At 40.9% G+C, this 23,378-nt stretch overlaps 1 protein-coding gene across 2 annotated transcripts in view; it reads right to left on the bottom strand.

Annotated features, from left to right (window-relative positions):
* Window positions 1–1,133: 1,133 nt before the first annotated feature.
* The window catches only part of ITCH (itchy E3 ubiquitin protein ligase), an 85,668-nt gene continuing 63,423 nt past the window's right edge, over window positions 1,134–23,378 (bottom strand). For both annotated transcript variants that reach the window (XM_040330386.1, XM_040330388.1), the window contains exons 9-24: window positions 23,094–23,189; window positions 22,229–22,403; window positions 22,056–22,116; window positions 21,873–21,957; window positions 21,129–21,257; window positions 18,792–18,864; window positions 17,422–17,493; window positions 15,089–15,177; window positions 14,845–15,004; window positions 14,466–14,599; window positions 9,263–9,403; window positions 9,007–9,127; window positions 8,819–8,923; window positions 5,448–5,544; window positions 2,762–2,834; window positions 1,134–2,398 (exon numbers count right to left, since the gene is read on the bottom strand). In XM_040330386.1, coding sequence (XP_040186320.1) covers window positions 2,299–2,398; window positions 2,762–2,834; window positions 5,448–5,544; window positions 8,819–8,923; window positions 9,007–9,127; window positions 9,263–9,403; window positions 14,466–14,599; window positions 14,845–15,004; window positions 15,089–15,177; window positions 17,422–17,493; window positions 18,792–18,864; window positions 21,129–21,257; window positions 21,873–21,957; window positions 22,056–22,116; window positions 22,229–22,403; window positions 23,094–23,189 — 1,711 coding nt within the window. In that variant the 3' untranslated portion in view covers window positions 1,134–2,298. The remainder of the gene's footprint in view (window positions 2,399–2,761; window positions 2,835–5,447; window positions 5,545–8,818; window positions 8,924–9,006; window positions 9,128–9,262; window positions 9,404–14,465; window positions 14,600–14,844; window positions 15,005–15,088; window positions 15,178–17,421; window positions 17,494–18,791; window positions 18,865–21,128; window positions 21,258–21,872; window positions 21,958–22,055; window positions 22,117–22,228; window positions 22,404–23,093; window positions 23,190–23,378) is intronic.

The raw sequence follows: 23,378 nt of genomic DNA, 5'->3' as shown, positions 1-23,378 counted from the left end.
GAATCCAAACTTCTGAAAGAGAGCCTTAAGCCTTGTACACACGATCGGATTTTCTGCAGACAAAGCGTAGGACTTTTGTCCGAAGGGCGTTGGCTAGGAATTTGTCTTGCATACAAACGGCAAAGTATTGTTGGCCAACAAATGCAAAACGATGTGGGTTGTCAGCTCTTTAGTGCCACCCTTTGGGCACCTTCTGCTAATGTTGTGCTTCTGAGCATGCGTGTTTGTACTTTGGACTTTTGTACACACGCTCCAAAAACACACAATTGATCGTGGAAAATTTTAAAGCCTGCCATCCAACATTTGTCCGCGGAAAATCTTACAATTGTCCCATGGAGCATACAAACGGTCAGATTTTCCGATAACAGCCTGTCATCACACATTTCCCGTCGGAAAAGCCGATCGTATGTACAAGGCTTAACAGTAAACTGATAATACTTTTATTAGAAAAGCTTCTTCTGTGCCCCTCTCTGATTTAGTTCTACTTTGTTAATACGGCCTGCGTTCCCCTGAATTCTCAGCTAAGCTCTGCCAACTGCCACTGGACCATGTTTAAAGTGGTTGTAAACTTTAGACATGAAATATAAACAAAGCATACATCTCTCTAGTGTACGATTGTCTCAATCCAGAGCACCATGTGATTTGTTTCTGGTTCATACAGGTAATATCAGACATTTTCCTTGTCTGCTTTAGGGCTCTTTCACACTAGCGGACCGTTCGTCCGCTCATTACAAGTCCGTTAACGGACTTGTAATGAATCCCTATGGGATCGCGTCCGTTAGCGGATGGAGCATCCGCTAGCGGATGGAGCATCCGCTAGCGTCCGTCGGGATCCGCTTTTCCGAATGGAAGGAACCCTATTTTTCTTCCGTTCGGCGGAACGGATCGGATGCAGACGGACAGACGGTCCGTCTGCATCCGATCCCCCATAGGGGAGAGCGGAGCAGAGATAGGGCGGTCCCTGCACTGTGTGCGGGGACCGCCCTATCCGCCGACAGCTCAGCCGGGATCCCCGCTGAGCTTTGGCGAACACACGGAGCGGACCCAGAAACGGTCCGCTCCGTGTGAAAGAGCCCTTAAAGGCAGAGCGTTACTTTTTAAAGGTTTAAAACAGTGTACACGTTCTTTTTATCGAGTCACCTGCCTAAGCATAAGCATACAGGTCAGGAGTTTTGAATATATTGCCCCCATTTTTCCAGGCCAGCAAAGATGAGAATGACAGCCCCAGCAATGGCAGCTCCCATATTTATATTCTAACATGCTCCCTTTAAGCAGTCTCACAGTTAATGTACAGGTCAGCATGTCAGAAGTCAGTGTTGAATCCTTCTAGAGAAATAATTAAGACACAATTTGCAAAATTCACACAGCTAAAACACCAGGAGAAGAAACCTATTTTCAAAAAGCAACAGTGATTTTCAGCCGAATGCAATGAGATTTCAAAATTACAGTCCACATGGTTGTAAATCAAGATCCATATCCTTATGTAAAGCTTCATGAAGTGAGCCTATAAGCTGAATCTTTTACTTCATGATGGAACACTTCTTCATGGGGACAATAACAGAACCGTGATCAGAAAGAACAATTCATTTCAGATCAAAGGCCACTGTGCCTTCTAAATAAAACAGGTTTGGTTTACGTTATGTTACTTATTATATCATTTACTTCACCGTACAAATCTTTTATAATATTGACTGCCATTTTCCGAAACCACAGCTTGGGAAAAGGATTTTTTTTTATCTTACACTGACTACGTCAACATTTGTTATCAGTTCTAGCTGACTCACGGGGAGCACCATCTGCTGACCTGATGTACATCCAAGAGGGTGGAACTGCACCCTTCTGTAGATGTGAAGACAACTTCCTAGTTTCCAGGGGAAATCTTCTGTGCCGCTTTTGGTATGATTTGCTGTCTCCTATTACTCCACAGGACACCTTCCCGTAGTGCATAATAAATATGGCTATATACAGCTCAATGGGCTGTGAGTATCCTGTGGCGTAACATTGTCAATGTAAAAAGAGTTTATTCACAGGAGGAAATCGTGGCATGGCTGGAAGACTGATAAAAAAAAAAAAATCTACACCTTGGTGCACTTGTCTGTTCAGATGGACAGGTCATATTTCACGGTATGAGACGTGTGTGAAGTTTACATTAGAAAGGAGATGTTTGGAAAGATGTAATTGAAACAGATTAAAAAAATGGATGCTTGCTCGGCTTGAACAGGTGGAAAGAGGCCAGGGACGGGAATCAGCAGTGTTCACACTTGCAGCATTGTGCCTGGAGGATATGTGGAGGGCTTCTTATTCCTGTCCAAATCCTTCCGTCTCCTCTATTGCAAACAGTAGCTTCTCTTTCAACTGCTCAAAGCTTTTGTAAGGTGGGAGGTCCAGGCGGTTAAAACTGAAAAAAAAGAAAAAAAGAAGGAGAGACAAGAATTAGGTTGTGACCCCATTCAATAAAAGATCTCTATGAAAATAAAGGCTTTTTTATTACTGTGATCCGTCTATTTTATTGTGTTAGAGTGCTGCAGCCTTTGCTAAAATTCCCTATGCATGCAGCACCCTGGAGATCTAGACTGTTACTCTCGCAAATAGTCACATCTACAAAGGTCCAGCATGCCCCCTGCACAGGACTCCAGCCAAAAAAAATGCACTCTCTTTGATCAAAAACTAGCATTTTGGCAAACAAGCCAGCAAAAAGTAGCCCAATAACAGGTGCACTTTAAAACTCTTTTAGACTGGTACACACTCCTTTAGTATTTACCATGTGTGACTCCTGGGCAGCCAGTTTTCTTTCCCGACCTTCTCAATGCAGAATTTTTGAGGACCATTGCTCCCTAAAATATAGAAGACATACGCAGCATTGATAAAGACATGTGTCAACTACAAAGGATTTTTCATTATGTTTAGAAATTGTTGCTATAAAGCAGGTTTAGCCGTGTTTAGATGAGTATAGCCACATTTAGAGTTTCTAATTAGATTCTGAAAGCACAGAAAACTACTTTCTCTAAGCACAGCCCTAAAAAGCAGCTAAATGTCCAGTTAAAATACCTTTGAGAATTTTTATTACTTTATTTTCAAAGTTTATACATTTTTTAAAACTGAGATTATATATATATATATATATATATATATATATATATATATATACACATATATATATATATATATTATATATATATATATATACATACATACATACATACACACACACACACATATATATTACATACACACACATATATTTTTTTTAACACATGACAAAAGAATACTCAGAATACTATGGTTATCAAAAGACAACACAACACAGCAGGAGCCAACAACCACAAGGTACAGAGCTGGCAGCAAGGAGACTCGCCGACAAACTTTGAAAAAGCCCTCTGAGAAAAAAAAAAAAGTACCACTTGACCACTAGAAGATTTACCCCCCCCCCACTTCATGACCAGGCAATGTTTTGCTATATGGCACTGCGTTACTGTAACTGACAATTGTGTGTTCATTCTATGCCGTCTATAAATAGAATGTGTCCTCCCCCCTCAAGAGCTTTCTTTTGGTGGCGTCCATAGCCGCCGAGTATAGGACTCAGCCCTGCCCTCCGGGTCATTGAATTCGATTGACAGCAGCGCGAGCCAATGCGCTGCCATCATTCTATCCAATGAAGAGCCGAGAAGCCCGGGCAAAGGAAGAGCGTGTTCGTGACGCGGGACTTTCCAGGGCTCAGGTGAGTAAAACGAGGGGCCGGTAATTGTCAGATGTTGTTTCACCTTACTGTATAGGATGCATTAAAGTGAAACAGCATGAACATTTACAACCCCATTAAAGCTGTTGTATACCCGCTGAACTTTTTTTTTTAACCTTGTAAAGCAAAAGGCATAATGATCTAATATGCACAGCATACTAGCTAATTATGAAATACTTACCTTAGAACGAGGTGTTGGTAACTTAACTGGTCCACGCCGAGGGAGATGATATGTTGCCTCGGCGTGTCTTCCGGGTATCGTGGCTTCAGCGCTGCGAGTGGCTGGAGCCACAATGTCGTCACTCCCGCGCATGGGAGACTTCTTTCCGGCAAGGTCCAGCGTCTGCCGGGCCTTCAGCCGAGTATCCCCTGTGCGCATGCCCCGCTGCAGTCAGCAGCTCATTGCAAAGGGAATATCTCCTAAACCGTAAAAGTTTAAGAGATATTTTTTTACCTACAGGTAAGCCTTATTATAGGATTACCTGTAGGTAAAAGTTAAAAAAAATCTATATACAACCACTTTAAGTCTCATTTTCATTCACTTAGAATTGCCTCAGCTTCCCATGTGACTGTACAATAAAGTTGTATAATAAACAACTCGTTATAAAGATTAGCAGCATAAGACTTAAAGCGGAGTTCCGTCCACAATTTCACTTTTTAAATATAAATACCCCTGTAATACACAAGCTTAATGTATTCTAGTAAAGTTAGTCTGTAAACTAAGGTCCGTTTTGTTAGGTTGTTACAGCATTTAGACACTTTATAAAATAGAAATTGACTGGGGCCATCTTAAGTGTGGGCATCATGAAGCCAGACTGTATGACTTCCTGGATTTCAGCCTTACAAATCTCGCACATGCTCAGTGCTGCACAAGCAGTGTCAGATCAGGTTTCAGCACCTGTGCTGTCCAAGTCACATGATTCTTTGAGACTGGGGAATGCAGACTCCTGGAAAGTTACACCCACTACATTCCCAGGAGTCTGTGCTGTGTAGGTTAGGAAGCATTAAAGCGGAGGTTCACCCTCAAAATGAACTTTCCAGCATCCTTAAAGCGGAAGTAAACCCAATCAATTTAACAGTTTGAAAAAGCAGTTACATTCCTGGCATGCCGGGAAAGCTAACTGTCACATTGGTTGTGCTCTTAACCAAACTGTCAAACCATCCAATGGCTGGTGTCATAACTGATCACATGTGCAGCATCATGGCAGTTGAAGCTTAAACAGAGGTCAAGACGCGCCTTAGCAGCCGTCAATCAACTCCTCTTCGCTTACAAATGCCCATTCCCCCCAGGATTCCCCGCTCGGAGCCGGAAAACAAGGGCTCATATAACGATAAGTACAAGTAAAAAAAAAAAAAAAAAACCAGCATACTGCAGATGTTAGCAGTATGCTACAGCTAATGTCAAAAAGTGGATTTTTGGGTGAACCTCCGCTTTAAGCACTAGGTGCAGGAAGTGGGAAGATTAACTATTCTGCCTAGCAACAACACTTTGAAGGCATCTAAAAAAAATGTTTTTTTTCATAAAGGACTGACATTTTTTTAAAACTACTGATGTAATGTTATATTTATGGGTGGAACTCCACTTTAACTAATTAATAATAATTGCCAAAAGGCAGCAGATCTTTTAACAAGTGTATTCAGTTTACTTTAAAATATAATGTACAGCTTTGGCAGTTATATTTTTGCACCTGACTACTGCTCAGTTACATACCCATGAGGTCAGCAAAGCCTCCAACTGGTAAACGACAAGTGCCAGTAACAAACTGAAGGAGTCTCATGCGCTTCTCATTGTCAATCTCTTTTGCAAACTGTTGGGGAGAAAAAAAAAACCACAATAAAATTTACATCATATATCTCTTCTTAATAAGTTCTCCTGATGAAATGAATACACAATTCAAGGCTGTGTATATCAGATTAGTGGTAAATAAATGGACTCAGAGACTGATATGTGATGGAATTATTAGGGCCATGTTACAGTAGCAGAAGATTTATAGCAGCTACAAATCTCTGTTCTCCCTGACCATTTGTTTCTGGATCTAGAGTCTTTTCAGTAGCTATATACAATTTTTATCCAAGCAGCTACAAATCGGTTGTGTGCCATGGTCACTAGCAATTGTATCACATACGATAACTCCTTAAATGCATTTCCTCTTTTACAGCCGAATTGGAATAATATCTACAGGCGGTCCCCGTGTTACAAACAATCTGACTTACAAACGGAAGGAGACAACAGGAAGTGAGAGGAAATCTACCCCTAGGAAGGGAACTTCACTCCTGTAGACGTTATCATGGGAAAAAGGTGTCTCCTCTAAAGCTTTACCACCAATTCTTGTTTCCTCAACAACCCAAAAATCTTTTAAATGCAATAGTCACTGGGACAGAAAGCGAGATGAAAACTTCTGAACGGGGCAGACAGCAAAACAAATGTTACATGGGTGTTAAAATTTTTTTTTTTTTGGCTGGAGCTACATTTAAATTTTTTTACCTGTTCCGACTTACAAATTCAACTTAAGAACAAACCTACAGACCCAATCTTGTTTGTAACCCGGGGACCACCTGTACTTTACATTTGAAACATGTTGTTATTTACACAGCACAACAATACTTACAAGTTACTGCTTACATTTGATGTACTTTTAACATTTCTAAACTAGCTACCTAGTTTTCCCTTATGTAAAATTATAGAGGGGGCTTTGGAGGTGATCCTTACCATTTTTTTTTCCACTTCAGACTCAACCATGGATAAAAAGGATCTATTAGACGAGGAGAGGACCACCCTCCTGGCCCCCGTTTCACTTGCCGATATCATCTCCTCTATGGTATCGCATCACAAGTGGTTTCTATTCATTTTAGTTAAATGTATGATTATTTTTTTCTTTTTTTTCCCTCTTTTCCTGTTTTTTTTTTCTTTCTTTTTCTTACCATAATTAATCCTGTGTGCCCTGTGCTGACCGATCTCCTCATCAGGTGTAAACTAGATTTCAACACCATCTGTCCTAACAAAGGGTTAAAGATCTTGGCTAGGATTCCGGATAGTACAGGCATAGCCCGCTTTAAGTACACTCACTTTACGTACACTCGCAAGTACGGACATACCCGTGAGTGTACATAAAGTACCTCACAAGTACAGAAATCCAGCGCCACGCAGCATGGCCTGGAAGAGGCGTAACTGTCACCAGTGAAGAGGCAAAGTTCCCGTCAGCCAGCACAGAGATGCTACCTAAAAACGCAAGTGGATTACTGTACAGTACTATAAACTTCACGCCCTGATCCCCCTCCCCCACTACAGCCCATGGTCCTCCCCTACACAGCCCTTAACCCCCCCCCCACTAAAGCTCCTGACCCCCTAGAAGTGAAATAGGGTATTGCTTCACTTTAAATATTGTATATACTCGAGTATGGGCCGACCCGAGTATGAGCCGAGGACTGAATTTTAGCACAAAAAAACTGGGAAAACGTATTGACTCAAGTATAAGCCTAGGGTGAGAATGCAGCAGCTAATGTAAGCGGAAAAGAGGGTCAACAATGCCCATTTGCACACCTTACTGTGCCCTTTGCAGTCTCCCTGTGCCCATTGCAGTCTCATTGTGCCATATGGTACTCTGTGCCCGAGTACATGCATTCTTGACAGGCATCCATTTTTTAAAAGTCGCGGCTTCCGCCTGGCGTTCCGTTCCGCGATAGGCATTTGACACTGTGTTCCAATTGTCACGGAGGTCCTCGGACAGTTTCCCAGCAGACACTGTGTTCAGTGTTCCGCCAATCACTGACATTCTTTTATCCTCAGACAAGAGGACATCCGTGATTGGCGAAACACTGAACACAGTCTCTGCTGGGAAACTGAGGATGAGAGAACCTCCGTGATAGGCGGAACAGTGTCAAGCGCCTATCACGAAACGTAACGCCAGGAGGAACCTGCGACTTAAAAAAAAAAATGGACGCCTGTCAAGAATGCAGGTACACAAACTTGGCTTATACTCCAGTATATACGATACATTTTTGTTTTATATACATGCTCTGGTCTGTGTACTGAAAAGTGGGGTATGTTATGGAGAGGAAACTATGTCCCATGACTAAGCACTAACATAGTGCGAAATATGTCGGCTGTCCCCGTCTGTGGCTGTGTTTTGTTTTGTAAAGACAACTTTCTGAAGTTCTTTTGGAGTGCGGCTGTCCATCTTCTCCCAATTCTCTACATATGTCCCCACTTTGTCCCTCAAATTGTTCAGAATAGTTGGCAGAAACAACCTCTACAGAAAACTATAAAGTTACATATCTAAAATAATTTTTAGGTATGCCGTTTAATCAAGAACACATGACAACATAGTGGGCGTTTCTCAATTTTTACTGCAACAGTGGAAATATACTTTTAGTTGGCGATTCTGGCGATTGCTTCAAATGCATCAAACGGCCAGTAAAGGTACTACAAATCACTTGCAATTTTTGCAACACAGACTTTAATGACTGCAGTTAATTTTTCTAACCACAAAAAACACCAATGACAAGGATTCTGTAGCTGTTACAAAATTTGCTAGTGTGACACATGCATTAGGTGTGTCCAATTCATTCAACATAAATGGTAATGTATAGTTTAAACTGAAGCTGTGCATGACGCTTCATCTCAACCTTAGTGCAATTCACAGGTAAGGGTTAAGCTGGCCTTAGACTTTTCCTATATATCACCTGGTTTAGCAGTAACCAGATGAGATTTGAACCATGTATGGGCAGGCTGAATGTATCCAAGTTTATTGATAGATCAACTTGGGTATGACCAGCTTACCAGATTATTGTGGTTATTGCTAGCAGCTGTTATAGCCAAGTAGCAATCATCACTGTTCTCCTGGTGGGGACAGCTTCCCTCGCCAGGAGAGCACAATGGCTCGGCAGGAGGGATTCCCCTTGTCAACACTCTGTGCTGATGGGGAAATCTAGCAAATATCTTTCCTGAAACTCATAGTTGCAGGAAAGAAATTTGCTCTGTCTCTAGCAAGTATTAAACATCAGATTCACCCAATTAATGTATCAATTCACTCAAACCTATTTCTTGGCTATTAAAAAATAAATAAAACACAGCTTTCTTACCTGCCAGAACCAAACAATCTGCTTGCTGGTTCTTGTATAGTGCCGGTATATGGCGTTCCTTTGCCAGTCATTAAGGTCTATTTCCTGCATACCACACAGAAGAACCTGAGGAATAAAATATAAAAGATTTATTAATAATTGAACTACTAACGGTACATTGGTATTATGCTGTAATTAACAAGCCTTACTTCCAATTCTTTGGCATCAAAATACTGCAGGTACTGCTGGGGAAGAATTTCATTGAAACCCTCAAAGAAAGCCTGAGTCTGTTCTTCTACGCCTCGAGACAGTCTCCACTCTGCCACCAGCCTACAGAGAACGGGAGCAGATCCAACACAATAAAACTTAATGAGATCAGTAATGTTCAGGAATGCACTATACTGAGTGCATTGTATACAACATTATAATGCATCCTAGATTTTTATTACAAATGGCAACAGCTACCTGATATATTCCTCTTTGTCCTCCTCGGTCACCTGGAGGTTGCTCCCATTTGGCTTCAGATCGTGACTTTTTACTTCCCCAAGAATCTCCTTATCCACTGAGAAGTACATCTCCAGACCACATTCTTCTATGTTGTTCTCCCTGAAAACAATACAGCCAGGTTCATTAACAACAAAAGTACAGAAACAACTTTCACCAACACAATATAGGATAGAATTCATATCACAAAAATGGAAAGTTCCCCCCGGGGGGGGGGGGGGTTTAGCGACATAGTGTGTAGGATTCAAAAGATGAAAATATAATTTTTTTTTTTTTTTAAATCTTTCCTTTTATTATACAATGAATAAAAGACAGTTGGATTACTATAATCCAATTATCGTGTATTCATTGTATAATAAAAGGAAAGAGTTTTAATTTTCTTTTAATATTAATTTTCATCTTTTGAATCCTACACACTAGGGGCCATATTCTCTTACATTTTCGGCGGGCGGCGCGTAAGCCATTTACACTCCGCCGCCCCAACCTACAGGAGCAAGTGCTGTATTCCCCAAACACTTGCTCCGTAGTTTGGGGCGGCGTAGTGTATTTGGCCCGGCGTATCCCCGCGTAAATCCAAGGGGGCGGCTTCTATTTAAATTAAGCGCGCCCCCGATTCTAACGAACTGCGCATGCGCCAGGGCTTAAAATAGCCCAGTGCGCATGCTCCAGTTCTCGGCGTAAAACGTCAATGACGCCGACGTGTGCGTCATTGACGTAAAGTCGTATTCAAGAACGACTTAGTAAAACGACGTACCCGACGGGAAAACACGAGGCGGACCCGACGCCATACTTAACATGGCCTACGTGGGACTGGCGTAAGGTTACCCCGCATATAGCAGGGGTAAACTTACGCCTACGCAAATGACGGTTACGCGACGCAAATTTGTTCGGGAATCGGCGTATCAGGCTCATTTGCATAAACAAGAGACCTGAACGTAAACGCCACCTAGCGGCCGGCGGAGTAATTACATTTAAGATCCGACAGTGTAAGTGACTTACACATGTCGGATCTTAAGAGTATCTATGCGAAAATGATTCCAAGAATCACTCGCATAGATACACTGGCCAAAAAAGAGAGATACGATGGAGTATCCTGAGATACTCCATTGTAACTTTACTCAGAATATGGCCCTAGGTCACTAAAAAAAACCCCGGGGGAGCTTTCCATTTTTGTTTTTGCAATTCTTGGGGTGTGCGGCCCTCGGACTCTCTACATACGCGTTTTTCCCAGTTCTAGAATTCATATCACATCCTGCTTGATCAGTTTAAACCATTTGTCAGCCAGAGCTCATTGATGCCTAGATGACCTGAAAATTTTGCAGTGTCTGTATGTTGGAGTTAACTTGACAATAAAGCCATTACTAAATTTGCAAAACAAAAAACATTTTTTTTTTTTATTGAGGCCTCCAGCCTGCATGTGATCACCACGTGGGATCTCTAAAGCAGGATCTGAGCTGTAGCGGACAGCTGCATTTTAGAGCTACTAGCAACGCAGAGTGTTGGCTTTTAGCATTCCGTATAAAAGCCAACACTCTGTGTTCCCTGTTTTCTCAGTATGGGGCATCATGCTGAAAACAGCTAAAGCCTGAGAAGAAAACCCTATTCTCTGCCAGTGTAATGAAAAGGACTTTTGCTCTCTTTGTGGAAACCGTGATATCTCTGCAAAGCTCCAACATACCCCCTCTGCTGAGTCATACCTCAAACTCTGCAATAAGCAAAAAAATCATTACTCCCTTATTGGAGGTTCCTAGCTCGGACTTAAGCAGGAGGGAGCGTTGTACCTCAGCAAAGAGCAATGTAGATATTTGCTAGCACACCACGGATATTCAAGTTGAGTCTTAACGTTTTTTTTTAATTGAAGTATGATCACATCATAAAACAAGAAAGTGCAACGTTTTGGAGCCACGCAGAACCTCTTCGTCAGGCATGTGAGGTTGCATGTCTGAGGAAGGGGTCATGCGTGGCTCCAAAATGCTTTGACGCCTCTTCCATCCTGCAATGATATGGAGACGGGTGGGCAATCTACCCCTTGTCTCCATGTCACACAAGGGAGCAGACGCGATTGTCGCTTACCAGAGGCAACGCTTACGGAGGCGGAGGGCACCAGAGAGCGGCGGCCCTTCTCGCGCTGCCGATAAAAGTAATCTTGCTGCGAATCCGCCACAGACACCACTTTTATCTTGAAGCAAACTCCTGAAGAGGATACCGGGGTTATGGTTAGGGTTGTCCCGATACCCGAGTATAAGTACCGATACTTTTTTTCCCCCCAAGTACTTGCCGATACCAATACTTTTATTTAATCCCATGTGACAGTGGCACATGTGTCAGTTTTTTATTATTTACAATTTATTTCGATGCTTTCTTTTTTTTTTAAGGGGGGGTGGGAATGGACAGTGGCAGTGTGTTTTTTTTTTTTTTTTAAATTTTATTGTTTATTATTTTTTACAATTTTTTTTTATTATTTATTGCAATATATTTTTTTTTAATCAGCCCTGTTGGAGGGCTATGGTGAGATACCAGGGGTCTTAACAGACCTCTGACATCTCCCCTTTGAGACAGGGAAAGGGACTAGGGACATACATTCCCCATTCCCTTTCTCAGGGGCCTCCGCTGCACTAAAAATGAATGGAGAGAAGACAGCAGCTCCTCTTCATTCATTAACTGAGACATCGTAATCACAGGAGGTTACAATGTTTCAGTTATGTGAAGGGACAGAGTCCGTGATCACCGACTATGTCCATTAAGAAAACGAAGGAGCCGGGTTTACCAGTTCCAACTTCGCTCTCCATCCTGACAGATCGAGGGGGGCGGCAGCACGGAGGGGGACTGGAGGATACGGGGACAGTCAGCGGTGATCGTGTGTGGGAGAGAAGCACCGATCACCGCTGAAAGCCGCGCGGTTGGGGGGTTTGGGGAGAGAGAAAGAATCGACTGTCAGACTTTGAAATCTATACAGGGTGATCAGTGCTTGTAACTCTCCCACCACACTAATCACCCAACTACTGCCCAGGTATTGGGTGAAGCATAGGAGCATTTGCCCGGGTACCGATACTCGGTATCGGTACCGATACTAGTATCGATATCGGGACAACCCTAGTTATGGTAGCTAGCTACTACCATAACGGTATTCCTCTTCAAAGTAGTGACGTATAATGATGGCAGGCGGTCCAGAAGTGGTTAAAAGATTTCTATTTTTACCATTAATCAACCAAACTTCAGGTTTGGTTCCCCTTTGCTGGTCTGTGGGACAAAGTGATGGGCATTTTACTTACAGTGGATACAAAAAATGTCTACACACTCTTGTTAAAATGTCAGGTTTCTGTGATGTAATACGAATGAGACGAAGATAAATTGTTTCAGAACTTTTTCCACCTTTAATGTGACCTATAAACCATACAACTCAAATGAAAAACAAAACTGAAATCTTTTAGGAAGGGGAAGTAAAAATAAAAAACTAAAATAATATGGTTGCATAAGTGTGCACACCCCCTTATAAATGGTTTTCAGAATTAACCAAACATATTCAAACTAGTGTTATAAAGGAGTCCGTACACATCTGCATTCATTTAAATTGTCCGATTAACCCCAAATAAAGTTCAGCTGTTCCAATAGGTCTTGCCTGACATTTTCTTAGTCGCATCCTACAGCAAAAGCCGTGGTCCGCAGAGAACTTCTAAAGCATCAGAGGAATCTCACTGATAAAAAGGTATCAGTCAGGAGAAGAGTACAAAAAAATTCCAAGACATTAGATATACCATGGAACACAGGGAAGACAGTCATCAGAGTGGAGAAAATATGGCACAACAGTGAGATTACAAAGATCTGAATGTCCAAAATGTATATAAAGACGAAGACTGGTCAGGGAGGCTGCCAATAGCCTCCTGCACCATTAAAAGAGCTGCAGGAATATCTGGCAAGTACTGGCTGTGTGGTACATGTGACAACAATCTTCCATATTCTTCATGTCTGGGCTATGGGGTAGAATGGCAAGACAAAGCCTTTTCTTAAGAAAAACACCCAAGCCCGGCTAAATTTTGCAAAAACTCGTCTGAAGTCTCTCAAAAGCATGTGGGAAAAAGTGTTATGGTCTGATGAAACCAAGGTTGAACTTTTTGGCCATAATTCCAAAAGATATATGTTTGGCGCAGAAACACTGCACATTACCAAAAGAACACCATACCCACCGTGAAGCATGGTGGTGGCAGCATCGTGCTTTTGGAGACGTTTTTCTTCAGCTGGAACAGGGGCCTTAGTCAAGATAAAGGGAATTATAATCAGTTCCAAATACCAGTCAATATTGACACAAAACCCTCAGGCTTCTACTAAAAAGCTGAAAATGAAGAGGACCCAAAGCATACATCCAAACCAACAAAGGAATGGCTTCACCAGAAGAAGATTAAAGTTTTGGAGCCAGAGCCTAGATCCAAATCTGATTGAAAATCTGTGGGGTGATCTGAAGAGGGCTGTGCACAGGAGATGCCCTCGCAATCCGACAAATTTGGAGTGTTTTTGCAAAGAAGAGTGGGCATATATTGCCAAGTCAAGATGTGCCATGCTGATAGACTCATACCCAAAAAGACTGAGTGCTGTTATAAAATTAAAAGGTGCTTCAACAAAGTATTAGTAAAGGGTGTGCACACTTATGCAACCATTTTTATTTTTTATTTTTACTTCCCTCCACCTAAAAGATTTCAGTTTGTTTTCTTACCGAGTTGTAGCTTATGGGTGACATTAAAAAGGTGAAAAAAGTTCTGAAATTATTTATCTTTGTCTCATTTTTTTTATACATCACAGAAACCTGACATTTTAACAGGGGTGTGTAGACTTTTTATATCCACGGTATTCAGTGAATCTGGGGTGACTCTTTGCTCCCCCTATATTTGTCCTTGGCATTTTCCTGGTTTCCTATAGGTGGACAAGAAAAGTAAATAACACAGTCGCAACCTATGTACAAATTACCACTGGTAACAAGGTAGCGTCAGGTCTATTTTCTTTAAATCACTCTAAGATGAAGGTGATGAATCCTTCCATACCAGTACCAAACTCATTTTCAGAAAGGTGTGGCTGTCCAGCATAATTACACTTCATCAGCATAATAAAAGTTCCCTCCACACATTTACATCAACTGCAGTTCAAGTACAGGGCTTCAACCTTATAAACCTACCTTATCCAGATCAGGGAATTGTAAAACTCTGGATCCACAGATTCCAAATCCTTCAACCCCACTGGCTTGTTAAGTATACGTTTGTAGAATGGTAACGAGAAACCAGTATCTATGAATTTGCCATGAAACAAAGCCTGGGGAAAAATACATTGCATGTTAAAAAAAAAAAAAAAACTGGTAAAGATACAGCTTTACACTTTTAGAACTTAATAAGTATCTTCTACATCTTTGTATGTCCCCCCAGTATTTCATGTCTCATTGTATGTATTTTGTATTTTTTGCCAGAAGTAAAATTGTTGTTGGTGAACTCCCAAAATCTACAGGATAAGTACAAATTACAGATGCATAAGAGGATAAAGCAGAATATCAGTAGACTTACCATGGCGATAAACCTGCCGATAAACCTGAAGTAGCGCAAGTGATCAGGATTAATATAAGAGGCAGGATTTATCTGCAGACAATAGTTGTCTTTCCCAGCATACTCAAACAGACAATACATGGGGTTCAGAACTTCATGGGAGAGAAGGAAGAACCACTCCCTGTGGATGAAATTGGATAAGCCGGGTGTTAAATAAACAGTCACAAATATATACTTATATTATGCACGCGCACACAGATATTACCTTGCCACTCCTCCATAATCCAAACCCTCCTCTCCAGGAATAATAAGCCACAGCCTCCTCCTAAGATCTTGTGGGTTAAAACTCATTATCTATATGAAAAAAATAAAAAAATTGTCCAAAATGGCAACGTGAGATAGCCCTAACATCTATTTATACTACTCATGCATTGTTCTACTATGTAAAGAAAACATTGTCTACTAAGTGAAGGTAAAGACTGGTTCTAGCCAAAGCCTTTATTTTCTGTAGAACTGATAAAAGGTTGGGAGAGATTATTTTAGGCTTTTGACATCTGTGTCCCTACTGGGGGAGAGTACCCCTACCCCCCTCTCCCCCACCTTCCTGTCTGGACAGCAAACGATAGGAAATTGCTCATACTTGGACACAGGCAAAAACATTTTTTTTAGCAGATCGGGGTAGGGTCATTTTAAAATTGCACAGGAGGCATACTACGTCTCTTCTGCATTAAATGTCTATGGGTAGTCAAATTCACAGCAGCCTCCAGCAGTATGGTTCACCCTTCGATAACAATAGGGCAGACTGAAGAGGGGCCAGTTGGGTCAATGCCAGAGGTAAGATCATGGTTGAAGGCAGTATTGATTGACATCACATTTAGATTTAGTTTTAGTCATAGTCTGATCTAAAATGGCATTTTAATTTTAGTTGTATTTTAGTCATCTGAATTGTTTTAGTCATTTATTAGTCAACTAAAATCTCCAGTGTCCTAAACAAACATTTATTTTAAAACAGAAGTGCAACTTTAAAATATAAAAAAAACTGTAAACTCCATTGGCAGTAATAACATTTTTTTATTCAGACAATAAGGGCAATGGCATCAGTTCTCTGCGAATAATAAAAACAGTATCGAGTACCATCTTTATAAATAAAACCAAGTTTTGTAAAGAAACACGAATATTGCCTTTTGACTACTGTTAAAGCGGGGGTTCACCCTAAAAAAAAATTCGAACATTACATTGAGCTGACTTCTGACACTACGCTGATCTTTTTTTTCCCGTACATACCGTGTTATCGTTATTTTACCCCCCGGCTTCCGGGTAGTGAATCCCGCGGGAGTGGGCGTTCCTATTCACAGGTTAAGTGATTGACGTATGACAAAAGCTTCCCACCGGCGATTCGCGAGTTGCCGAAAGAAGCCGAACGTCGGTGCTCACGTATAGAGTGGACTCGCAGTCTGGCTTCTTTCGGCAACATGTGACGCACCGTATGCGCCGATGGGAAGCTTTTGTCATACTTCAATCACTTAGCCTGTGAATAGGAATGCCCACTCCCGCGGGATTCACTACCCGAAAGGGTAAAATAGCGATAAAACGGTACGTACGAAAAAAAAAAAAAGAAGGTTCAGCGTACTGTCAATGTCAGAAGTCAGCTCAATGTAATGTTAGAATTTTTTTTTAGGGTGAACCCCCGCTTTAATTTTGATGTAAAATTTTCAATTTAGTCATAGTCTTGACTAAAATGCCATTTTAGTTTTGATTGTATTTTAGTCATCTGAATTGAAACTGAATTTAATTTTTATTACTGAAAACATGCAGCTGAGGGAACTATGACAAAAATATTGGTCTACTAAATTAACATGCAAGTACCAATCTGACTGCATGGCTGTAGTAAAAGACAATTTCACTAAGGAAAAGTTCACATGAGATGGAGTTCCATGTAGTTCCGTTTTTTTTCTGCACCAATACAGTCAGTTCCGGTCAGTTTCTGCACCGGAAACTGACTGCATGGTATGAACTAGAGTCATTGGAATACATGGAAAAAACTGTGCATGCATTTTTAGTGCAGAAAAAATGTGAACTGGGCCTAAGGCTGGATTCACACCTATGCGAATTGGTTGCGGCTTAAACCGCATCCAATTTGCATAACATTATAAAATACATTGTTTTCATTGAGGCTGGTTCACATATGTGTGATGCATTCGCACTGCCAAAAAACGGGTGCCTTTTCTAGGCATTGCGGTTCGGCTCAGGTGCGAATTCAGGCCCATTATCTTCTATGGGAACGCATCTGATTCGCAGATGTGTTCATTTCTCTTCAGGATTTCTCATTCACCTCAAACTTCCCCCCTCCCCTTTGCCAGGTCTCCAAATTCGCATCTAAAACGGAGATGATCTGCTGAACAGTTCTCTTATCTCTCTGCAGAGATAAGAGAGCTGAAATTCGCACCGCACTAGTGTGAATCCGGCCTTAAGGTGAAGTTATCCTTTAAGGCTGCTTCAATGCATTGGTGATATTTCACAAAAGAAGTGCCAACATTTTTTAAAGTGATAGAAAAAAAAAAGAAAAGAAGGAAAAAAGTGAAACAAGTGGCCACATACCTGCTGAAAAGAATCCTCAAACAAAGTTTTCCTATTGACAGTGATCTTGACATGCTGCGGCATGTACAGTTGCTAAAAAATAATACATAAATATTAAATGGATTTCTGTAATGGCACGTTCAGCACATAAAGATTTGCTACATTGTGATTTAGAATATAAAATTGTATTTAAAGGAGTTGTAAAGTCTCGAGGTTTTGTGGTGCAGCTGCCCCCCTTTTTCTTACTTGAACCCAATCGTTCCAGCGACGAGCACAAGCCAAGCAGCTCCTGCTGCTGTCTGGGGTCCTCATTAAATAGATTGATCGCAGCAGGAGCCATTTGCTCCCACTGCTGTCAATCATATCCAGCAACACAGAAGCCGGGAGGGGGGGGGGGGGGTACACATCAGGACTCAGGAGAGCACTTGCATCATTGTCCCCGGGAAATCAGCTTTCCGTGGGGGCACTTGATGCGGAGGAGGAGCCAGGAGCGCCACTGGGGGACCCCAGAAAAGCAGGCCAAGATAAAACCCTCGTACAGAGCAGGCAAGTATAACAAGTTTTTTTTGTTTTTTTTTTAAACACAAACCTTTACAATCACTTTAAGCTTGAAATATCACACTGGTTCTGACGTTTAAAATGTGTCCGACGTTAAGGGGTCCATTCATAAAGCAATGATATGCTGACAAACAGCGGATTTAAAACAAAAGCAAATCTGTAAAACCCTCATGCACACTGGGTGTTCAGCCCTGGTGCATGAAACTGACGTTTAGGTGCTGGCAGAGGACACAGATACACCCATCCAGCCCTGCTGCCGGGAGCCTTTTTAAACTTTATGGACTCGATCAGTCTGCATCTTGAGCATTCCTCCCTGTGCGCATACTGCCCTAAGCATTTGTACCACTCTGAGCCCAGACCAGTCGCAGCAGCTTTCAGCCTCTCATAGTTTAACAGGCTGCCAGCAGCAGAGCACCAAAATGCCAGAGTCTCACACATGAAGGCTAAATGCTCAGTCCACATGAGGCCTAAAGTGTTGAGATTTGCAATTAAAATGTCAGTCATGTGACCAGCATCTTCTCCAATCATAAAGTTCCTGCCACTGGTAGGTAGAGAGAACTTTGCAAAACATTACAGGCTCCACAACAGGGACAGCATTTTAAACCTGCTGGGCCACCAATGAGTTTGTTTTTACATCTTTTTCTATGCCAAAAAAATTATTGCTTTGCTAAGAAAAAAACATAGAACCACCCAATGTTAAAATTGGAAAAAGCCAATACAGCACCTCCACCGACTTATAAATGCCAGATGTTGGCCACATAATTTTGAAAGTATTTTTTAGTGAACACATCACTGAAGCCATGGATTCATTTTTAGTGGGTATGTGTACTTACCTGACACCAAAACCGAAAGTATTGCACCTTTGCCTTAAAATCTCGCACATATGCAATCTGTGGCCCGTTGTCCCTGCATAGATTAAAAAAAAAAAAAAAAAAAAGAGAAGGTGGTAAGGATGGATAACAAAAAATAAAATAAAAATTCAACCGACTTATTTCCATTTTAACTACGGGGAATAATTGAGACGAACTTTAAATCTGCATGCGAATACTTAACCACTAGACTACCCCCCCGCCGTCAAATGACGGCGGGACGATAAGCCTCTCGTTCCGGGAAAACGTCATAGGACGTCCTCACCCGAGCCACTAGGGGGCGTGCAGACACACGCCGCGGCACTCGCGGCCGCCGGGCACCCGTGAATGCCCAGTAACTGAGCAGGACCGTGGATCTCTGTGTGCAAACACAGAGATCCACGTCCTGTCAGGGAGAGGAGACAGATGTGTGTCACTTGTACATAGGGACACCGATCGGTCCCCTCCCCCAGTCAGTCCCCTCCCCCTACAGTTAGAATCACTCACTAGGGTACACATTTAACCCCTTGATCACCCCCTAGTGTTACCCCCTTCCCTGCCAGTCACATTTATACAGTAATCAGTGCATATTTATAGCACTGTTCGCTGTATAAAATGTGAATGGTGCCAAAATAGTGTCAAAAGTGTCCGCCACAATATCGCAGTCATGTTAAAAAAAAATCGCAGATCGCCGCCATTACTAATAAAAAAAAATATGCTATAAATCTATCCCCTATTTTGTAGCCGCTATAACTTTTGCGCAAACCAATCAATATACGCTTATTGCGATTTTTACAAAAAATATGTAGAAGAATACATATCGATATGTATTATATATACATATCGATATATCATATAAGGGCGTGGCTACACAACGATTCAGCTTGTGAGGCAGCTTCGCTTCTACCCGGGACTTACGAAGGGAATTTTGAGCCAAAACCTTGAAGCCATATTTCTGAGTGAACAGAGGCAGCAGCCCATATGACAAGCCTATTTTACTTTTAATTGTGTAAGCATGAGCGGGTAGCAGGGGTATAATATTGGAATAAAAAGGATTTTACACTATGCAAAGTTTCTTTTGCTTCCCTGCATGTCTGCCAAGCTACACATCTCATAGCATACAGATCATCACCACCATACACCAGAGGAGGAGAGCCGATGTGTGATCACTGCAAGCGGTTGTATCCAATGCTTTAAACTTACTACATTCTGGTGAGTACAAAATCTTAAGGGGGATATCGCAGAGAGATCTTATCAGCACTCAAGCAGATCAGTGCGTACACCTTGAGATTTCTTTCAATAAGATTGAGAGAATCGGTATCTGAGGAAGTGTATGGACTATTATTAATGGGACTTTGAGGAGAAGGAATCCATGTAAATTACTGATTTGGGGCATCCACCGTTATACACATAGTCCAAAGTTCATTTATTCAAGTAATATTTGCAGTACACATGGGTGATTGACTCATAAGCCAATTTAAAGGCTAATTTCAGCGCTGTTAGTGTCTTGTTAATATCGTTTAATAATACATTGTTTTTTTAGTACTTCTTTGTTATAATAGCTGCTTTTTTACTGCGTTAAACAGTCTTTCATCTTTCCATTGAGCGCTTGGATCAGAATAATCCATCGACTATTTCTGATATTTTTCCAAGAATACATATATCGGCCAAAACTGAGGAATTTTTTTTTTTTTTTTATATATAGTTTTAGGGGATATTATAGCAAAAAGTTAAAAATATTGCTTTTTTTTTTTACAATTGTCGCTCTTCTTTTGTTTATAGCGCAAAAAATGAAAACCGCAGAGGTGATTAAATACCACCAAAAGAAAGCTCTATTTGTGAGGAAAAAAATATTAAAATGTAATTCCAGTACAGTGTTGCATGACCACGCAATTGTCATTCAAATTGTGACAACGCTGAAAGCTGAAAAATGGCTTGGGCAGGAAGGGGGTGAAAGTGCCCATATTTTATTTTTTTTTTTAATCAGAAAGGTTTTTAATGAACATAAGACATAGCACAGCAGTTTCCAGTGCACAAGAACTTACAGGAATTGTTCGCACACAAACATTGTGTGCACATTTAAGTTTAACAATCCAATACTTCATCAGTATTGAGGTGGTTAAACATATTTTTGTGCCCAAGACTATAGGGTGTAGCATTCAAAAACATTCAAGTGCATCACACGCCATCCTGTTCTAGGGTTACAATGCTTACTCATGTAATGTATTTATGCAGGAGCAGCAAAAAAAAAAAAAAAACACAAACTAGCACATCCAAGCACTGGCATGCTTTTAGATTTTTCTTCTTGGGTCTTATACTCACAGGGCAGACTTTCCAGTCCTAGGATCAATGTAGGTGGTGGTTCTTCTATTGTGGTCAACAAAATAGGGGACACCATCCACTGTAAATCTCATCTCCCAGCCCTCTGGTAATGGCTTTTCATTCATCTGCCTGAAAGACAGAAATCAGTATCTTATATGCTACACCAGTGTAAAGGTTTAATAAAACAATATCATTGTTTCCCTTCTCTTATGCCCTTGTCTGCCAGCACAGATTTGTGTTTACGTTGGAAGAGATGTGATGCCACAGAATTTCCTGTTCATATGGAGATTTGGGCAGAGCTGCGTGCGTCAAAAAGGGGACTAAAGGTCTCCTAAACTAAAGTGCATACGTTCACTTTGACCTTCACAATTCCACTACCTTAAAAAAAAAAAAAAAAAAAAAATTGCGCTAGATTTTATTCAGGAGACTTTTTTGAGGCATTATATTTTAAAGTAAATATATGGGGGTGTGCAAATTACCTACATCCTGGCATTATAAAATAATTACAGGATATTGCATTTTTTTACTATTGATTACTAATAACCTAGGAAATAAAAATATATGTATACAAAATTGCAGGCAAATTTATTCAAGAGCTGTCCAAAAAAAAAAAAAAAAGACAAAACATGCCGGGCTAAACTACAGAATATAATAAAAGATTGCTAAAACAGAAAAATGCTCTGGTTAAGTGTAGCGCCTCCATTAGTTATTGGCTGCGTTTCCTGTTCAGACGTATAAACTTACCCCTGATTCCTCGGGTCCTCCCACTGAGTTGTCCGCGTTGTGTGATTGACAAAATATACCCTGCCATTGGCATCAGTTCTCTTTTCTAGAACAATCAAAGACAAGTCAAAAGGTGATCAAAAGCAGCCAATAATGTTTCAATAAATGAGCACCTTTATATATAGAACTAAAAAGGATATTTACCCCATGCACCAGGTAATGGTCCAAGTGGGTCATACTCCTTGTTCTGTGTTGAATCCTGATTCTAAAACAAGAAATAAAAAAAAAAAAACTCTTGTAGTAGTGAAGAGAAGATTATAATAAAGATATCAAAGCAACAATGATCCCTCTATGGTTAATGTAGCTATGATACTTACCCCATAAATGAAACGCTGATTGAACTGTTGCATTGCTCCCTGCAGCTGGTTTCGTTGATGCTGCCACTGTTCGTAGTTGCGAACAGATTCGATAGTAGGTCTCTGCCATGTGGTAGTCCGTGTTATGTGGTCAACATAGTAGATCCGACCCATGTGGTCTACACGTCGCTCCCACCTAGATATAAACGTTTGTTGCACATGTGAGCCAAGGGCATCAGACAGAAAATATATTTTTCTAATTAGCTAGATAACTAGGAAGATTTTTTCTTTTTAATCAAAATAACCTTTTATTGAAGGTCATTAAAAAGTTGGGGATTTTTAATGTCCTCGGCATGTGCATGTGGTGCACACATTGTGGGTAGGTCAGTCCATTTTAATGGGCTTCACTACCACAAGAAAAACACAAACATAAAAGTCCTTGACCTTTTTTTCCAAAATCATGCAGAACCAAGCTGCATGGTGCTGCAGCAACATGCTGTTTGGCACATGCGAAAAAGCACCACGGTTACCGACATGTTTGGAAGAAAATTTTACTAACCTGACCTCTGAATTTTAATTCAATACCCCTGTGCTAGCATTTTAGGTTCTGAGGCATATTGCAAAGAAGCCTGGTAGATATGCTCGCATATGAATGCCACTGCTATAGCTGAATGAAATTGTGCCACCATTGTAATATTAAATGAATGTATGGCAATTAAAAAAGAAAACAAAAAAAAAAAACAATTAACAAGTATGATATTGATAAGCAGACCATGGAAATGTATGGGTAAATGTAAAAAAAAAACGAAAAAAAAAAAAACCGAACAATTAAAGGGCATTTATCTACCCTTTTGAAAAATAATATTTAGTATATGGAGACACTTACCCAGGGGGGAGAGGCTCTGGTGGATCCCATGTGGTTCTTTTTGCAACATGGTCCACAAAATAAACACGTCCATGTTGATCTACACGCTGCTCCCAACTGTGGAAAAACACCAATAAAACAGTCAACAACAAACACAAAGTATGCGGCTCACTATGCCACATTCTAAGTATGAAAAATAAAATAAAACCACCATTTTATTCAGGGTGTGTATGAAACCATTTGCATTTACAAGCCCCAAATCCATCCCAAACCAAAAGGTTTGACCACTTTCAGCTTTTGTTCCAT

This window comes from Rana temporaria, chromosome 12, assembly GCF_905171775.1.
Source record: "Rana temporaria chromosome 12, aRanTem1.1, whole genome shotgun sequence".
Taxonomy (NCBI): Eukaryota; Metazoa; Chordata; class Amphibia; order Anura; family Ranidae; genus Rana; species Rana temporaria.
The sequence above is the reverse complement of the archived record's forward strand: the minus strand, read 5'-3'. Positions and strand labels throughout refer to the sequence as shown.